This window comes from Hoplias malabaricus, chromosome 2 (assembly GCF_029633855.1).
Source record: "Hoplias malabaricus isolate fHopMal1 chromosome 2, fHopMal1.hap1, whole genome shotgun sequence".
In the NCBI taxonomy this organism is placed as follows: Eukaryota; Metazoa; Chordata; class Actinopteri; order Characiformes; family Erythrinidae; genus Hoplias; species Hoplias malabaricus.
In genome coordinates this window covers 29,964,362-29,983,601 of record NC_089801.1, presented here as the reverse complement: position 1 = coordinate 29,983,601, position 19,240 = coordinate 29,964,362, and the positions used below count along the sequence as shown (strand labels likewise).

At 36.8% G+C, this 19,240-nt stretch overlaps 1 protein-coding gene across 1 annotated transcript in view; it reads right to left on the bottom strand.

Moving 5' to 3' along the window:
• Nucleotides 1-6,516: 6,516 nt before the first annotated feature.
• ttc33 (tetratricopeptide repeat domain 33) overlaps nt 6,517-19,240 on the bottom strand; it is a 32,069-nt gene continuing 19,345 nt past the window's right edge. The window contains exons 4-5 of the mRNA XM_066649524.1: nt 18,820-18,951; nt 6,517-10,112 (exon numbers count right to left, since the gene is read on the bottom strand). Coding sequence (XP_066505621.1) covers nt 9,741-10,112; nt 18,820-18,951 — 504 coding nt within the window. The 3' untranslated portion in view covers nt 6,517-9,740. The remainder of the gene's footprint in view (nt 10,113-18,819; nt 18,952-19,240) is intronic.

The window sequence follows — 19,240 nt, the reverse complement described above, 5'->3', positions numbered from 1 at the left end:
CAATCAGTGGCATGTTTAAATATGCTAATTAGACAGGCCGAAAAACATTACTTAGGCAGTAGAAACAAATGGCCATTTGTTTTTTTCCTCCTAAACAGTTTGCCTTAATGAAGCATGATTACAGATCACAAGGGAATTCCATACAGTGTACACAAGAGCTGGGGTTAAGCCTTGGGGACGGCAGAACCACAACAACACACATAACAACATAGCAAAATATAACCTCTGTTAATCTGTTGAAGGCAAATCCAAAATAAACATAAGATCTCATACTTTATTTTTTTCTATAAATATCTTGTAGTTGGACTTTTGGTTTATTTACATTAGAATATTGTGACCAAATATACCATAACATGTAAATAAAGACAAAAATATGTTTGGTGTTTTGTTTTAGTTTGAGTTCTCTGTGGTACAACTTCCCAAGAGCAAATATTACATGAGTGGTGGATCATTTTCAGCACTGTAGTGACACTAGCATTGTTTTGTTTGCCATGTGTTGGTTTGAACAACACAGTGCACCTATTTGGACAGGGGGAGATGATAAAATGGACACTGAAAAGATGTCACCTTTTTACAGGTAAACACAAGGTCATTTTAAGGCTATGTGGCTGAATTCAATTTAATTCTCACAGAAATTGTCCATCATCCAGATTCAATACTTCCCAGAAGAGCAGATGAAGTTCTATTTCCCTGAAATGTAGGGGCTCTTGTTGTTCTACTGTTGGCTCTGTTGATAGAATAGTCCTAAACTATTCAACAGCATTGTATCTGCCAGAACCAGTAAGAAAAATAACACTTTCATAACAAAAGCGTTCATGAACAGTGAAATGCTCGTATTTACACATCTAGCAGTGTCAGTAAAGCTTGTCATTTTTTCAGTCTGCTGCATTCCACCAATAGCATTGAGGCAAGGCAGATCTTTCTGTATGGAGAGATTTACTCAGCGTGTATGAAGACCAAACTTCACCTTAACGGAACAAGTAACTGCTTGGATGAGTATTCACTGAATGAAGAATTTTACTGTATACATGTTGTGATATGCCATAGTTTAAGACCTTGGGTTAAATGGCTAGTTTTGCAATTTGGGAGGATTTGTAAAATGCAACAAAAACCTGAGTCTGTGATTTGTTAATGCTCTTAAAGCTTTATGTAACTGACAACAGTACAAATATCCAAAGTTTTCATGGACCAACTTGACTGTACGTTGTAAATATAAACCCATTTACAATTTGACATCCAGAGCACACTTCAGTGATGTTGGGAAAGTGATGAAATAAGAATGAAATCTTCATAGACTATTCAAGATATATCGCTTTCAAACTTGTTTCAATAAGCAGGTGAATATAGAGGTAGAAAAGCAGCTTCCATTGTACGCTCAATCTTCGTGAGTGAGGAGGGTTCTTATCTCACTGCTTTTATGCTAAATGTTGTGAGAGAATTGTCAAACAGTTCTCACAGCAAGACTGCAATATGTTTAAGTCTTTCATCACCTATGTAGATAATATTGTGAAAAAGATTAAGGAAATCTTGTGAAAGTTCAGTCTAAATAGGGCAAGACTGGAAAACACTATTGATCAGTGTGACCTTCAAGTCCTTAGACTGTATTGCATAAACAAGGCATATGGGCTTGGGGTCACTTTAGAAACATCGTTATCACTTAATGCAACACTGTTTATGGTTTCATCAAGAAATGTACCCTGAAAATCTACTATGCAAGGAGAATGACATACATCGATTCTATGCAGAAATACTGCTGAGTTCGCTGGGTCCAAACTTATTTTAGATGGATTAAAACAATTGTTTTTTTTTTTAGACGATTCCAGGTTTCAGTGTGTTTCATACATCAATATCTCTGTGACAGGGACAATACGGAATGTTATCAGCAAAAGATGCAAAAGCCAACATCAGTTGAACACAGCATGGGTGACTTACATACGAAAGTGCAGGTACCATTGAGGTGGAGGTGTATATTGGGAATTGAGAGAGGTATATGCTGCAATCAAGGTGACATGTTTTCTTGGGTCATATAATAAAATGGGAATGGTTGGTGATATTAACTTCCTGTTTGTTGCACATTAGGATATGGGAGGGGGGAAACTTTTCAAGATGGGTGGTGACCATGGTGGCCATTTTGACGTCGGCCATTTTGGATCCAACTTTTGTTTTTTCAATGGGAAGAGGGTCATGTGACACATCAAACCTATTGGGAATTTCACAAGAAAAACAATGGTGTTTGCTTTTAACGTAACTTTATTCTTTCATGGGTTATTTACAAGTTTCTGACCACTTATAAAATTTGTTCAAGATGATGCCCATTGTGTTGGATTGTCAATGCAACCATCTTCTCCCACTCTTTACCCACTGATAGAAACACAGCAGGAGAAATGCTAGCACAGGCTTCCAGTATCCGTAGTTTCAGGTGCTGCACATCTCATATCTTCACAGCATAGACAATTGCCTTCAGATGACCCCAAAGATAAAAGTCTAAGGGGGTCAGATCAGGAGACCTTGGGGGCCATTCAACTGGCCCACAACGACCAATCCACTTTCCAGGAGACTGTTCATCTAGTAATGCTCGGACCTGACACCCATAATGTGGTGGTGCACCATCTTGCTGAAAAACTCAGGGAACGTGCCAGCTTCAGTGCATAAAGAGGGAAACACATCATCATGTAGCACATCATTTCACATATCCAGTGGCCTTGAGGTTTCCTTTGATGAAGAATGTCCCCACTATATTTGTACCCCATATACAACACCATACCATCTAGATGTGCAGCACCTGAAACTATGGATACTGGAAGCCTGTGCTAGCATTTCTCCGGCTGTGTTGCTATCAGTGTGTGAAGAGTGGGAGAAGAGGGTTGCATTGACAATCCAAGACAATGGGCAGCACTTTGAACACATTTTATAAGTAAAATATTTTCCAAAGTTTTTTTTTTTTTGGCTGCCTGAGTCTTGTAAACTGCATTGCATCTCACTCATGTGGAAATGATGTGCACAACTCTGCATTGCTTTTCATGGTGTGATTGAAACTGATGTCTGCCATCAGTTGACACTAATCCACAACAGAGATCAAGATTAGCTCTAAAACTTTGATTAGCTCTGAAATGCAGTCATTCGTTTACATCTGTGCCTAGGTTCTACTGCTGGAGATTCGGTTAAGAGACTGGCACGCCAATGAATACGTGAAATATACTCAGTGTAAACACGCAATGACTCCAATGACTCATTGGGGCAGAATCTTTCCAAAGCAGAAGACTCAGGAATAGGAGCAAAATCCAGGGACACAGCTGGAGACATGTGTCCAGAGTAGACATTCCATAATCGGATTAGATCATGAGGAGAAATATATTATCCTCCTTTACGTCATGAATCATTCAGTTTGGTACATTTGCAGTGACGCAGTTGCTCAAGATACCGCTGCATGTGGATCAGCAGTCCACCACACTGTCATCCATAAATTCTTGTCTAAATCATGATGACCTACGAAGATACCCCACCTCATTCATTATCATTAGGGAACAATTAGTGAAGATTAGCAGGAGCTGCAGCAGGCCCTGCAGGTGAATTACGAGATACGAGACTTCAGGGATGTATTGCAGCTGGACAGTGTCACTGTGGAAACATGCCAGATGTTTATAAACACCTGCTCATACAGAGTTTGAGACATCAGTGGTTTTATTAAGATATTTGTCCAATTTTTCTGCAATGACAGCTGTTCTGGGAAGGATTTACACTTAATGTAGCAGAACATTGCTGTAAGGATTCAGCTGCTCCAGAGTGCCCCATTTCATTTCACACTGTTCTTTGGAGATTAGAAATGCAGTGTGCACAGTGGGTACACCTTAAATAAACAGAACTCAATCATTAAAACTGGTGTCTTCAAATGCTTGGATGTTTATTGTAGTATTAACTTTGTTTGGAAAGGGGATCAGAAGGGCTTCCTGTGTAGCTAAGGACATAGAACATGTTCCGACTGGTAAAGGTGGGAGGTAAGGACAATTTCAGGCCAGGATGAGTAAGTGTATAAATATTAATAACTAACAATGAATGTCGTCCTGCCTGATTGCGAAAGCACAGCAGAGCAAATGCATAAGCCTAACCACAGATTAGGCACATATATCTTCAAGGAAAATCCATATATATATATATATATATATATATATATATATATATATATATATATATATTTCATAAACTACTGCCAGGCTTCGTACAATATGTACTAATTATATTTTGCCTTCGTAAAAGGTGTCATAAACATATTTGTGGATGTTCACAGCTTTCACATCTCTGGTTACTCAGCATAACAAAAAAGCATTAAAACGTCTCCTAACTCTAATAACCCTAACTCTGCCAAAAAAAAAAAATAATAATAATAATAAACTCTAAGCTCCAGTTGGTTAAAAATGGTAATGGGTTGAATTTGTGTAACACTCTTGCCACAAACATCTTGCCTAACCCTAAACATAAATCTAAGTTCTGTTTTGTGGTTGGTAACACTCTCAGAAAAAAGGTCACAGCTCTGTTTCTGAGTTGATTTAGTGAAACAGCACCCCGCCCAGTTTGGCCACCAGATCTATTCCTGACCAGGTCTGAAAGACTTCTACCGTTACATTCTAATGGATCTTTCCACTGCCTTATCCAAGCGCCTCTGTATAATCCCCTGAAGTCTTGCATTACATTTATCACAATTCTGTTGTCCAGTGTCCACTACAGGAGAATGGAGTCTAGCTTTCTTCCACATGCTCTTGGAATGCATTTCCTCTCAGTGCCTCCTTTGACTCACTTATTACGTATCTATATCCAAATTTGTGTTCAGCTGCTTAGTGATGACAGAAAAGTGCTGTACACATTAAACTGACGTGTCCTCCTGCTAACTCCATAAACCATTGAGTTATACATTTAGACATTTTCATATAGCAGCCTTATGCATTTCCATTACAGTACGGTGTCAGAGACAGTGCTTCATCATTTTAACTCGGAAATGATTGTTAAGTAAAACGTATTCTTCAATAGATATTTCTGAGCATAAACGTGTCTTAATCTATTTGCGTCAAAATAAAAAACTTGAATTTCCACCCACTGTGAGAACATGTAGCTGTCAGTAAGCCATTACTGAGAAAGGAATAAAGACAAGAAAATTGCAACACTAGCAAATGAAACAAAAAAAAGCTGCTGGTGTTGTCAGAACAATGGCCTGACTGCTTTAAGCTATGTCCTTCTAGCATAATCTGTTTGGAATGCCTTGCATTATATGAAGCAGAAAACAAAACAAACCTCTTTGATTGAACCTGAAAGTGAAGGTGAAAATTGTCTGCATGTGTCTTGAAAGAAACAGAACCTGAAAGTAGGATTTTATGCAGAATAACTTGATAACTCCCTTTCTTAGCACATGAACTGTATCAACAGAAAGTTCACAACACTAGATGTATTTCTTTGCCTGTTTGAGCTGTGAGAACTAATACTTAAATGCACATGGTTTTTGCTACCAATCAAGATAACAGTGTGTTCTGAGAAAACCTGTGGAACCATTTACTTCCAAGAACAAAGTTAGAAGCTTGGTTTCAGGAAATTAAATTTCAGTCAGCTCTGATGAGCAGGGTCGATTGCAAGTGAACAGGGAAAGTATGGGTCAGGGGTGTCATTCATGCCCAATAAAATGTTGCTGTGCTACAGGAAATGTCATCCAAATTCACTAAAATTTCTACATTTCTCATAAAGCCCCAGCCTCTTTTCGAACAGTCAATTTACTTTTTTATTTATTTACTTATTTTGCGCTGAGTAATAGACATAATATATTTATTATATTATCACAGTCATATGATTAGGTTATAGGCAAACTACAAAACACACATATTAAATCACTAACAAACTACGAAACAGTCCTAGGCTCTGCGTCTTTTCAGGTAGAATGGTATGTTTGAGGGAAAATAAGGATTTGTTGTTAGTACGTGGCTGAAATTGAACGTGTTTGTAAATTTTTATTCACTCTTTCAATTACACAGAATTTGATTTGTAGCTGTTTAGATTTGTAGCCCTTTCTGTAATGCAGTTAGCCATCTTCCGCGTTTGGAGACATTTCCACTTTTAGTGATTCGGACTTCTCACTGTTGTCAGAACAACTCCAAGTGCCTCTGCCATAAGCAGAAAGAGAAAAACTAGCATAGTGGATGAGCCAGGTTTTTTTTTTTTTAATTATTATTATTATTAATTCACTAGCAGACAGTGGTGCTTCGTAAACACATTAGACTGGTTTTGAGAAAACAAACAGATTTGAGAGCTAGCGAATGGTGAAATATCTTCTGAATTTTATAAAAAGTGTTATTAATTACAATCCTGAACTACGCCTACAATGGAAAAGGCATCTGTTAGCGCAGGCTTTATTGTTTCTAGCTCATATCAGAGGCATTGAAAATTGAGGTAGTTTATACTTTTATTTCTTCAAGAAAGTGCACATAAACAAACAAAAACATGCAAATAAATTAAAAAGCAATTTTCTATAGTTTACATTTTTATTATTATTATTTTTGCATCCATGGCAGAGTAACTTACACTTCAGATTTAAATAAATTTATCTATAATAATCTATAACAGGCTTTTTGTAGAAGCACATTTGTGGCCCTACAACTGTTTGGGAAGCACAGGGATTACAACTGTGACCCTGTAAATAATGTGTGTGCGCCCCAGTACAACAAATAGTTTAGCACCCCTGGTATGGGCTATAGGCACCATGGGTTCACTAAACTAGTCTTGCTTAATCTTGCTTTGGAAACCATAGCTTGCCTTAAGGCAAGAAAATTATTAATACTGCAACATTGTAAGCACCCTACATACCCTATATTGTTGTACATGTTCCATCGGAAGCTTTTTCATTATAATTACCAGTAGCCCTGCTTCAGGACATGGATCCACGTGTTCCCCAAAAGCCATTGTATGGGAATAAAGCTTTTGAGAATATCGTCAACCCAAAGAAAACCATGTATTTTCAAAATATTAACTTTTTAGAAGAAAAAAACCCCCTAACATTCAATGGAATTCAAAGTAAAAATATGTAGTGAATAAGTAAACTAACAAACCACAAAAAATGGATATACATATTTTCCTTTGGGCATTGATGATATGTAAACCAGCAATGTTACATTCAACACGTTAATGTTATTGTCTTTGTTGCACACAAAATATATCTGTATAATATAGCCAGAATATATCTGGATATCAGTGATCAAAAAGCACATATTTGGTAAAAATTTATAACACATTCTCTACAGGGAAATTTAAACTATAATATTATTTTTTTTTTATTTACAAATTTTAGTGCATAATTTTTACTATTTATATGGGGAGTTTAACACATTGGAAATTTCATAATGAAATACCAAATCTGCACAACTTTTGCACAGGATCAAGTATTCATTCAGAATTGGGTACAGAAGCTGATAGAAAATAGTATGTTCACTAAATATTTTTCAATCAATTCTTTTCAATAAATCTATTGAAGTATAAAACTGAACTGAACTTTATTAAAGTATCAAATTAAATGTTGGGTATAGACAGTTGCAGTTGTCTTTAGATGTAGTTCACTTAATTTAAGATGTAGGCTCTACATTGCATGCTGGTGGAGTTCTAATGGCATTGCTCTTTGGGGTGGGGGTTTAGGGTTCAGGAGTAGGCTAAAACTGTCATTTCTTTTTTTTTTTTTGTAATTATAAATAAACAAGCTCTGCAGAACCAGAGCATGTGTTCTGTTCATACCTATTAAACTTGAACTACGCATAAATGCATTGTAAGAGACTCTCTTGCTGATCTTAGCCTCTTGAAAAGTCAACTTAATATTATAGGACAGATTCTACTAACAGTGAAATCCATCACACTAAGACCAAGATTACAAAGTTCAGGTTACTGCTGGGCTGTGGGTGTGTGTATGTGTGTGTGTGTTGCTATTCCCGCTCAGCTCTGGCAACTCACTGCATACTGCTTTAACAGCGCCATCCTCCCATGCGGGGACTTGAGTGAAAGAAGATGTCTTAAGAGCGATTTGCAAAAAGTGAAATTCCTGTTCAAATCTGCTCCATGAGAAGCAGGATGAAAAAACAAATCTGACAACAGAGCTTCCAAGGGCAACCGTGTGCTCTTTGTGAATACAATTTTTTTGAAAACATTTTATTGTCTATTTTGAACTATGTATCAATCTGAAAATCAAAGAGAACATCATCTATAAACCCAGTAGATTAAATGTAAATAAAAACAGAAAGCACTCATTTTGTTTTTGTACGCAATGTTTTTTTAAACTGATAACTGATAACAGCACAAAGAAAAGTTACTTTAAGTTTAACATCATTGAATTCCTCTGTCTGTTTGTAAATACCCACTCAATCTGAAATATCTGTCACCAGCAAGTTCCAAAAAAACCTGGAATGGGGCAGTCTTAGACTAGAAATGTTTTGCAATGCTCCATAACAATCTTAAATAGGGAATTAAATCATGCGTGGGTACAAAAGCCAAGGGTTTGAGGCTCACCGCTTAGCCAAAAAATGTGTCAAAATGTGCCAGTGAATAATTCAACAGTTTAAGTCCTATGAAGGGCTGCAAGGATTTTAGGCATTTCCCCTTTTGTGCTGCACAATATCACTAGAAGCATTGTCAATGTGTGAAAATGTCATGATGAATGGACCAATAGAAACGCTCCAAAACAACTTGGAATAAAACCTTTTTAAATACACTTCCACTGAAAGTTACAACGGTTTTTTCCTTCTCCTGTAAAGTTACTATTTCTCAGATACATGTTGTTTTTCTTTGAACAGCGAATATTCGAATATGTATGTACACTGAAGGATTACTGGATGAGGATCACCTACCATGTATCTACACTCATTGTCCATTATATCAGCTTCACTGACCACACAGGAGCACTTACAGAGTGTAGTCCACCTGTTTCTCTACATACTTTCTTATTCCCATTTTACCCTGCTCTTTAAATGGTCAGGACCACCACAGAGCGGGTATGATTTGGGTGGTGGATCATACTTAGTGCTGCAGTGACACTGATGTGGTTGTGGTTTGTTGGTTCATGTTGTGCTTGTACGAGTGGATCAGACACAGCAGTGCTGCTAGAGACTTTAAAACCTGTGTCCCTACTGGACTTTGAATACTTCACCAATCAAATATATCCAGTCAACAGCAACACAAACTGCGCAGCAACAAATGAGCCACTGTCTCTGACTTTACATCTACAAGGTGGATCAACGAGGTAGATGTGTCAGACAGAGTGGACAGTGATTGGACACAGTGTTTAAAAACTCCACTCATAGCTGCGCGACACACACTAACACACTGCCACCACATCTGTGTCACTTGTGCTCAGAATAAGCCATCGCTCAAATCAGACCTGTTCTGTGGTGGTACTGTTGAAAATAGAACAGTAGTGTAACTCAATGGTAAACAAATAACTGCTTTCTGTTTTTGACAGACTTCCACATTCTGTTCCACTTTTTTCTGGCAGTGGGGAACTTGTATTTTGCTGCTAATGAAACTCTGCACTAAAACATAGTTCTAAGATGGTGCAATCAAAAGCATGTCTTGAAAACAATGACACAATTCACCACAAACAGCATCAGGCATTTTCACTTCAAAGAACGCCATGAACAGTCCATTACCCTCTGTGTAATTTTTCAAAGTCCACACTTATCACTCAAAAAACAAAACCATAAACTCAGCAGAATCACATTACTCCCACACTACACTCCTCTTGCTTTCACTAAACCTTTATCTGAAGAAAATGTAGGGCTGTTATCATCCCCAACCACCATTTCCATGGCAACACCTCGAGTGTCCACTACCACAGCCTTCCTCTGGGGATTTTCAAGCTTTTTCTGACGCTCTGCTATGGCAGTGCAGGCTGCAATGACCTCATCGCTTTCAAAGTCCTCATAATCTCGCTGTAGTTCTGGGGCTTCATCCACGAGTCGCCGAGCCTCATCTTCCTCAGTAGTCTTCTGCTCAGCAGCTCGTTTCTTCTCCCGGAGGGATAACGCCCAGCGTAAGTCTTCATCCCACAGGGGGCGCTCCAGTGGGCATAGATGAATCGCCACCTGGAAGGACCTCACTGCCTGAAACAGATACAAACACACACTGTTGACAGGTGTTCCAAGAGTGGGTAACATACCGTATGATGAGAGCATCATGAAAATAAATCTATTTGAATAGTTAGGTGCCTAAAACTTCCTACCCCAACCCTAAATGACCATCCCTTCATCACCATTGTCATGTTTACATTGAGGAGAATTTGTTTCATCATAATTCGTAGTTATTGTATGTTTATTAAGTGAGCTCACATCCAAGGGTGTAGAGAAGGTCAGAAGAGCAGCTACAAACAGCATAGTTTTCTGTTAGTGATAGGATTACACAAAACACATAACACAGCATGTCTAACCTTTTGGATTTAGTTTCATTTTCTCTTAAGCTAAGGGTCAAGGGAAAATGTTATGATGAATGGACCAATAGAAACGCTCTAAAATAACTTGGAATTAAACCTTTTTAAATGCATTTCCACTGAAAGTTACAAAGGTTTTTACTTTCACCTCTAAAGTTAATATTTCTGAGATACATGTTGTTTTTCTTTGAACAGCAACTTTTAGGTTTGTTTTATGTACTTTTAGTATGTGCATTGAAGGATTACTGGATGAGTAACACCTACCATGTATCTACACTGATTGTCCATTATATCAGCTTCACTGACCACACAGGAGCACTTACAGACTGTAGTCCACCTGTTTCTCTACCTACTTTCTTATTCCCATTTTACCCTGCTCTTTAATGGTCAGGACCACCACAGAGCGGGTATAATTTGGGTGCTGGATCATTCTTAGTGCTGCAGTGACACTGACGTGATTGTGGTGTGTTGGTTCATGTTGTGCTGGCATCTTCTGTTAAGCTAAGGGTCAGGGGAATTTAGTTTTAAGGCTGGTTTTGCACTGGGCCGACAGATATTCACATTTAATTTGTATACAATGTAGGAATCCTGGGAGTATTCATTCAGCAAAATAAATTATTTGTCTTAATTTTCTGGAATCACATGATTTTTAACACTAAATTCAGAGTTGGATCATTTTTATCATAAATGCATAGTTCCGATCAGTGACGCTGGGACACAGTCATTATTATTTCACTACCTGCTGAGACTATTGTGTTTTTTTCTGGGGGATGTTGGTCATAAAACCTTTGCTAGCATGTGGTCAGTTGCTCAGCTGGAGTCATCTAAGTTATGAATAACAACGTGATGTGGAATATGTGTTCATGAATATGTGCAAAGGTCAGATATTACACTTTTTTCAGCATCAGAAAAGTTACAGGAAAACACATATTTAACAGAACCGTTCATAAACACCAAGTATAACATCAAAGCTATCAATAATTAAGACTATCCATACAAGAAACTACCAAAACACACCTCAGCGGCTATTTAGATTATTTTCTTACATGCACTTAAATTACTAAAGGTAGACATTTAAAGGTAGACTTAAATTACTAAAGACATTACTGAGGACATCAGATATAAGCTAATATAGCTGCATAAGGAAGGGGAGAGTAAAAGGACAAACAGGGCAGACACTAACAGACATAGAAAATGGACTCCAAATAGTCATGTGACAATCTGCTAGACCATCAACATATAAACAGCACTTAGAGCTTTTATCACTGAGTAATAGGAGGAAAGTCATTAACACTTACTTTAACGGTGTCTACATCACATATTCATAACCTCTTAACAGTTCACAGCATGTTCATGAAGGTTTAACCAATAATGACATTATAATTACTAACCCAAATTTACATGATATTAATATGAACTACAATGAGATTTATTGAGACAGTTTTTCAAAATAAAAGTCCTATTTTTTTTAAATCTTGAAAACTTATTTTCACTGAAATATCGAAACAGCCAAAATACAAATGACCAGGCTTGACCTCTTTGAATAACTTTAATAAAAAGTTTTGTGAAAAGATTTTCAACATATTCTTAATTATTTCTATTTATTTAAGTATTTGTATTTTGCACTTTGATATTCTTTTTTCTTTCTACTCTGTAGCTGTCAAGGCTCCCTATTCACTACTTCCTATATTACTCACTATACAGTGCACTATAAATTCTGGAGGTTAGTGAGCAATTTTTGAGTAGATGTTTACCAAACAATACAGTGGATTTTGGGTATCCGTTATCCACTGCTGTACATGTGCTGCATACTACATTTTGCAGTGCATTGTGGGCTTGTTTGAGTTCAATGAGAATTGAAGAAAATTAATTCAACAGTCCATATATGGTTATATTATTTAACATTTAAACATACATACCAAATAATGACTAATCTGGTATGATACATACATTTCTGTTAAATATTTCCTGAAAAACACTTTCCTTAAATAATTCCTAAATGCCACACTTACATGTATAGCACTGCATAGCACTGTGCTTGATGGAATTTTAGCACCCATAGCAATTCAGTCACAGAACAGTAAACAAATGTGTAGTAAGTGCAATTTCTTGACATAAAAATGGACGTCGCATATCGTATCATTTGGTTTGTTAATGTCATTTAAAACACCTTGCATAACAGCAATGTTCCTATCCGAAATTAATGAGTTGGCATTTCATAGCTGCCACACAAACATGCAGCTATAACACAAAGCTTACCAGAATTTGTGATGCATTTCCTCAGCTTCTTAAGACCTAAACCATTTAAGTCAGCTGTTCATGACGCCAGAGTCCTGCGTCAGCTCGCACGTCAATGAAAACTTAAGTGGAGTCATTTGTTTAATGTGCCCCTATTTAGAGTTTTTAGGCACTTCACTCACCAGGAGCTCTTATTTCAAGGCCAGTGGCTACGTGATCATATCTTCATTGATTTACCATTCTTTCATGGCATTAACATATCTGCATAAAGAGAATACTCCAAAGTCATTAATATCAATATATTAATGACTTGTTAAAGTTTGAAGCATTGCTGTGAGGATTTGATGGTATTCAACCGTAAAATCATTAGAGACATTGGTTAATGATGCATTATTATTTCTAGCATTCCAACTCATCAAAAAGAAAAACATTTTCAGCAAAAATGCATAATTTAAATAAGCGATCCTGAAGAAAATAAATACACCACTATTCCATTATCTGCTGAGATTGTTGAAATTCTGTCAGAAGTCTGTTTGTCATAAAACCTACACTAGAATGTGGTTTCTTTCAGTTGCTCAGATGTAGTCGTCAGTGTTGTTAGTAATAATAATATGTGAGCCATGATATTTGTACACAAATTCAGATTTTGTGAGACATCCAACACTGTTCTATTGATAGTGGCATGGAAAATAAAACACAAGAAATTGGACCTCAACAGAGATTCCAGACTGCCACGCAAGAGTAGGATCCGGGAAAGTAACAGCAAAAGTAACTTTCATTTAGTTTGTTTCCACTAAAAGTGATTGATTTATTTGTGTGCAGAAAAAGTAAAGAAAAACAATGTATATTTTTAAATATATTACAGTAGATCCTCCAATAAAATGTTAAAGTCTAAAATCCATAAAGAAAATACATCAATCCTGCTTCAGACCACATCCTCAAATCCTGCATCTCATCTCCTGCAAATTAATCTCCAAATCACACTCATCTTGTCAACACGACGACCAATCTATTCTATATCTATATCTATTTATATATACCAATTCTCGCCAGTGTGTGTGTGAATTGAGCGTTCTGAGCAGTGTAGATTGTAAAGCGTCCTTGGGTGTCTAGAAAGGCGCTATATAAGTGTAACGATAATAATAATAATCTCCTTTTCACCTAGCCGTTTTAGACATCCCTGGTTTGTATCACATTTGATAAAGATCTCTGTTGCACAGCTGTCAACAAAACTGCAGACAACAGGTCTTCGGTTTAATAACATGATCCTGACAGGCTTATCTGATACAACTTATCTATCTGTCAGCTGAAATGAGAATGAGAATTTGTTTCAACAAGAATTCCTGATCAGAATTTTAACAGTGAGAATTCCTGAAAGCTCTCGTTATTCTCAATAATAAATAAAACCGATCAAGTGCTAGGAAAATTATTTGAAAATTCAAACTAACAATTTCTTACTGAATAACAAAAATCTGTGCCAAATAATAGTCCCCATTAATTCCAGTAAACATACAGGACGACGTCCTAATATTTGGCAGATAAAGACTTTAAAAGCCTGGATCATGATAAAAGCAGGTGAATTAATGAATGAATTAACTTTTGAACTTATTAAAAATTAACATATATTTGATATAGCCCTTTCAATAGTAAATCTGAGGGTATTTTACAGTAGGTTCCAAGCCATGAGGAGGAGTGTTTCATTGGTGTTTTGATAAAAATTTCTACTTCCCAGAAAAGTAGCATCAGATAACTTGAACCAAATATCAAGCTGGGTAATAGGTTAGGACTAATCCTGCTTTGAAAAATACCCCTTACCTCAAAATAATTCATGAGTTATGTCATATTATTGATAATGTATTGCATTATAGTATTCTGTCCATACAGTCACCATATCTGAACAACCAGGACTAAAGAAACTCATGTAACCTCTAAAGGCAGAATTCAGCAATGCTCACAGTAAATAAATAAATACATACTTACATATGTTTTTAAAAAGCTGAAATGACATGGTACATGGTTTTGGATGGAGATGAGATCAGAAGTCATTTATCTCAGTGATTAGTAAGGGTCGCCTGAAGCAGCTATTTCTTTTCCCAGTGTGCTAGGAGTGATTTACTGCCTCATCACATTTACCCTACCCACCATTAGCTTCAGAGCCATCTATTGCCCTCACCTCATGTGTCTCATTCACACACTCCACTAACTCAGTGGTCTGAATGAATGGGTGTCACTTTTCAGCCCACACATGTCCTCCTGTATAATGAAATCATAACTGAAATTTACAGTGTGAAATTAATTATGTGCTAAGGTCAGCTGAACAGAAATGAGATATTCTTACAGCGCTCCATAATTCCAAACTGTTGAATTGATTTGGCACAAGCTAGAATTAATGTTAAGCAGCATTTTAAAGACGTTATGGACCATTAGATGGTGTTGATAAGACTATTTTAGCACATTATCTATCTCCCAACATCAAATAAAGTTAGCATAGGTTCTGACAAGGTTATGTTAATGCTGACGTTACTCCCATACATTGAGTCGGCCAATCTAATCCCTGGAAAGCAGCATTCCTGAAAGTGGATTAAGATACTCATAAGAGGCCTAAGCTTATGACACCATGATAAAGCTGGACCCAAATCAGCTTTGGATATATTGATGTGGATACATGATACTTATGAGATCTGATAAGCTTTCAGTTAGTATCTGATGAGTGATGAGAAAGTATGTGAAGAAACAGGGGAGTGACTGTATATCATCCCTTGAAATCGCACCAGATACGAAGGTCGCATATGAAACCATAAGGAGAAATGTTTCTCACAGTATATCGACAAACAGGTCAGAATACAGGCCATAAATCAATGAGGAGAATTAAAAAACACAAGTGCTTTCCAACAGCTGAGCTCACCTCGCCATAGAATTCCCCAAGATGCAGGACTGACAAGGAGCTAAACATTTACTTTACACAGATGGGCTCAGAGCAGTTTGTCTGTGTTGCAAAAAGGAGGTTTCAGTCTGCTCTAAAGATCTCAAGCACGTTTGCAGCCATTCTTTCACTGTATCCAATACTAATACATTTATATCAATTACTTGCTATTTCACAATATCCAGTAAAGGGATGAGGGGGTGAAAGAGAGACAGAGAGCATGAGAGAAAGAGAGAGAGAGAGAGAGAGAGAGAGAGAGAGAGAGAGAGAGAGAGAAAGTTGTGACCTGGTTAAAATGCTAAAGGTAAATACCATCCACTATTTACTGTTCAGTTTCAGCTTACTAAATGGCTAGTATAAACCACACTGTACAGAAGTTGGGTTAAGATCTTATACAGAGACACTGGATCAGGTGTCACTCCATAAAGAGCAGAAAAGAAAAACTACACAGCAGTCAAAGCCAGCAAGTGGTACAGCCAAGCTTCTGTCACTTGTCTACAGGGCAACATTTAATAAGAAATAAAAAGTTGATGGCTTTTAAAGCTTTCTTTTCTTCCAGGGTCACAATAGGTTTAGCAGATAAACATCTGTCTTAAGGTCATAACAATTCAGACTTTTTTTGAGGCTGATGAGCCATCTTTCCAAAGTGTTTTGACAGTACCGGATGTGAGGCGACCTATCTATACTCACTAATAAAGTCTTTCAGTGCAGCCATCAGACAAAATCCTGCTCATATGGGTTCATGGTTGTTTCCTCTCTTTAAATGATATGGTAGTCCTTCTAAAACATATCACAAGCTGAAATGCTAGTGTTTCCATGTTTTTCTGAAGAGAGATATAACACATAAATGTGTAGAGGGGTTTGTATGAAAACCAGTTAAAGGGAGCTGTGCTTTCTACTTTATTATAATATTTCAGGGAACCTTTTATGATATATGAATTAGAATCCCTTAATTTGCTGAGTAAAAGATCAGGGAGAGGGTTAACATCCAACTATTGAGAAAACTACAGTATGTGGCTCAAGGACAAAAAAGTAGCTTTTTACATTGCACAAAATTTTCATGAGAAATGGTCAACAGAAATTGTCCAAAATGGTTCCATTAACTTAAAAACTAAAATAACCAAAATAAACCAGGTTTATGAATGTTTTCTTTCTCCTGTAAAGTTCCTATTTTGGAGGCGTGTTCCCAACATGTACAATACACTGCAACACGCTTAAAATGGAAATTGTCCACAAAAATCTGTGCAGGGAAAGACAGAATACGGAAATGATCATTACTGTCAGTGTTCCCCACTAGACACAGTGCCAGCTGTAGGCTTTAGGACTGACTGTGGTTTATCAGGTTTTAGTTTATAAGAAAAACAGAAGGTGCACATGGGACAGACACACACAGAGCACTTAGACTAGATGTGACATGCTTGGTTTAAAATAGAAAGGCATTCCTTCTTGCACTTCTGAGGCTCTGTTTGCACAGTGTTTGTGTATGCTCAGTGCTTTAGGTTCTTTTAGCTTGTCATTATGTTAGATTCTACCTATCAGTAACACGTCTCAAAGACCATAGAGGGGCAGAGATATGTGTGTCTGTTTGTGTGCATGTGTGTGTAAAAAGTAATTTCCTTCTGGTTCATTCATTGACCACACAACAATTTTGGGAGTTTCAACAAAAATTCGATAAAATAAAATCCCTTTCATAAACGTGGTTTTAAAATTTTAGTAAAAATAATGGTGTATTGTTCCTTTAAACACAATAAATAAATAAATAAATAAATTGCTTATTCTGCAGGTTTGTTTACATTTATTAGCTTACATTTATTAGCTGTATGTGTTTACATGTCACATCAAAATCTGAATAGTTTCTGAAACAATTTTTATTTTCTTTATTTTATTTTATTTTTTTTTTGAATGATTGCTGATTATTAAGTGAAACTGCTCTCTTTTGCTTTAATTGACAGTAGCAAGTTATGACTAAATCAAAAAAGTTGTCCATTCTGTTTGTATTGCTGTTCTAGTGCCAGGAAAATAGTCACAGGCTATATCATGAAAATATTATTGCTGCCAAAAACAATATCATGAAACAATTTGTAAGCCACACCTTTCATGCAAACTGATACAGACACACACCCACCCTCTCTCTCTCTCTCTCTCTCTCACACACACACACACACACACACACACACACACACACACACACGTTGAAGCACGCCGGTCAATGTTGTTCCTCACATGAGTAAAATTCCACACCGCTGGGCCTGGCTTTGTTGAAATACACATTTTACCTAAACAGCAATGATAGACCACTGGCAAGAGGACAACATTCCGTCTCTCATTCTGACAGACAGGGACATAACGCCAATGGGGACAAGTGAGGATTAACATTAAACACTTCTTTTAAATCTTCTACAAGATAGAAGACAAGGAGAAAGAAAGAAAACAAGAAAAGAAACACATTATTACAAATAATTTTGAAGAAAATCCCTCCCATGACCAGAGTTTTTTTTCATGGAATCATGATGAAATACACAAACTGGCAAAATCTAAGAATTGTGAAGGAGTGCTGAGAGCAAATATTTGCATTGGGTGTCATTTTATTAAAATGTTAATGAAATACTGCCAAGTTCATCCACGTCAATGGCTTTTATTGCCATTCCAACAAATATCGCATGAAGGTCAGCTTTCTTTTATCAGTACTGAAATAACAGCACTTCAAAAAATGAATGCAGCTTGACTGGAACAGAGATTGTTAATGTGATTTTAAGGTGGACCTGCCCAGCAGAAAATATTCAATAAATTGGGTTTATCTTTGTTTGTTTCATTAAATAATACTAGTAGCACTTTTAATGTAGATCATACTTTGTGACACTGACCAACTTAAACATCTATAAAGGTTTATTCCAACAAGCATCAGTTGCATAAAACTTTCTAGGGTGAAACAGACTAAAGCAGTCGTTATGAAATTCTTGTTAAACTAAGCCTCTGTAGATGTTTATGCAAGTTGAATGCTGTTGTCATAAAGTATTACGTAGCAATAATCTAGTTATTATCGATGACCTATAGGAAAGTGAGACCATTATCTGTTGTTGTTGAGTAGCAGACAAATAAAAACTAAATTTCTTGTTTCTAGTGCGGTTGATGGTTACAAATAGTGTAATATTTTTGTATGTAATTATTTGGATTATAACAATGAAATTGTAGTTTTCTTGCAGTTTCTGAAGGTTCTACTCACCAGCTCCACTTCCCCGAGGCTCAGCTGGGCTCGGCCCAATGTCTGCCACCCCTCCCACCAGCTCGGACGAAGTTTGACTGCAGTCTCTGCTGCCTGCACTGCAGGGAAGACCTCTTGAAGAAGGATCAGGACCTACAAGACCACAGCCAAAGACTGATGTCATCTCAGAACAAAAAACATATACCGGATTCTGACACAGACATCAAAAATACTATTTATAATTGTACTTAACATTAGGTATTTTCAACATCTAGAAATTAAGCATCAACATATGCACCCAAAATATACATTTCCTCTGATATTCTAAGCTTTGTGCACATAAAATAAGTTGTGGAACTATGCAGTGATCATCTAACATACTCAGAAATGAGACACGTATGCAAATATAAGATATTAAATGGATTACACTGCAGTAAAAGCA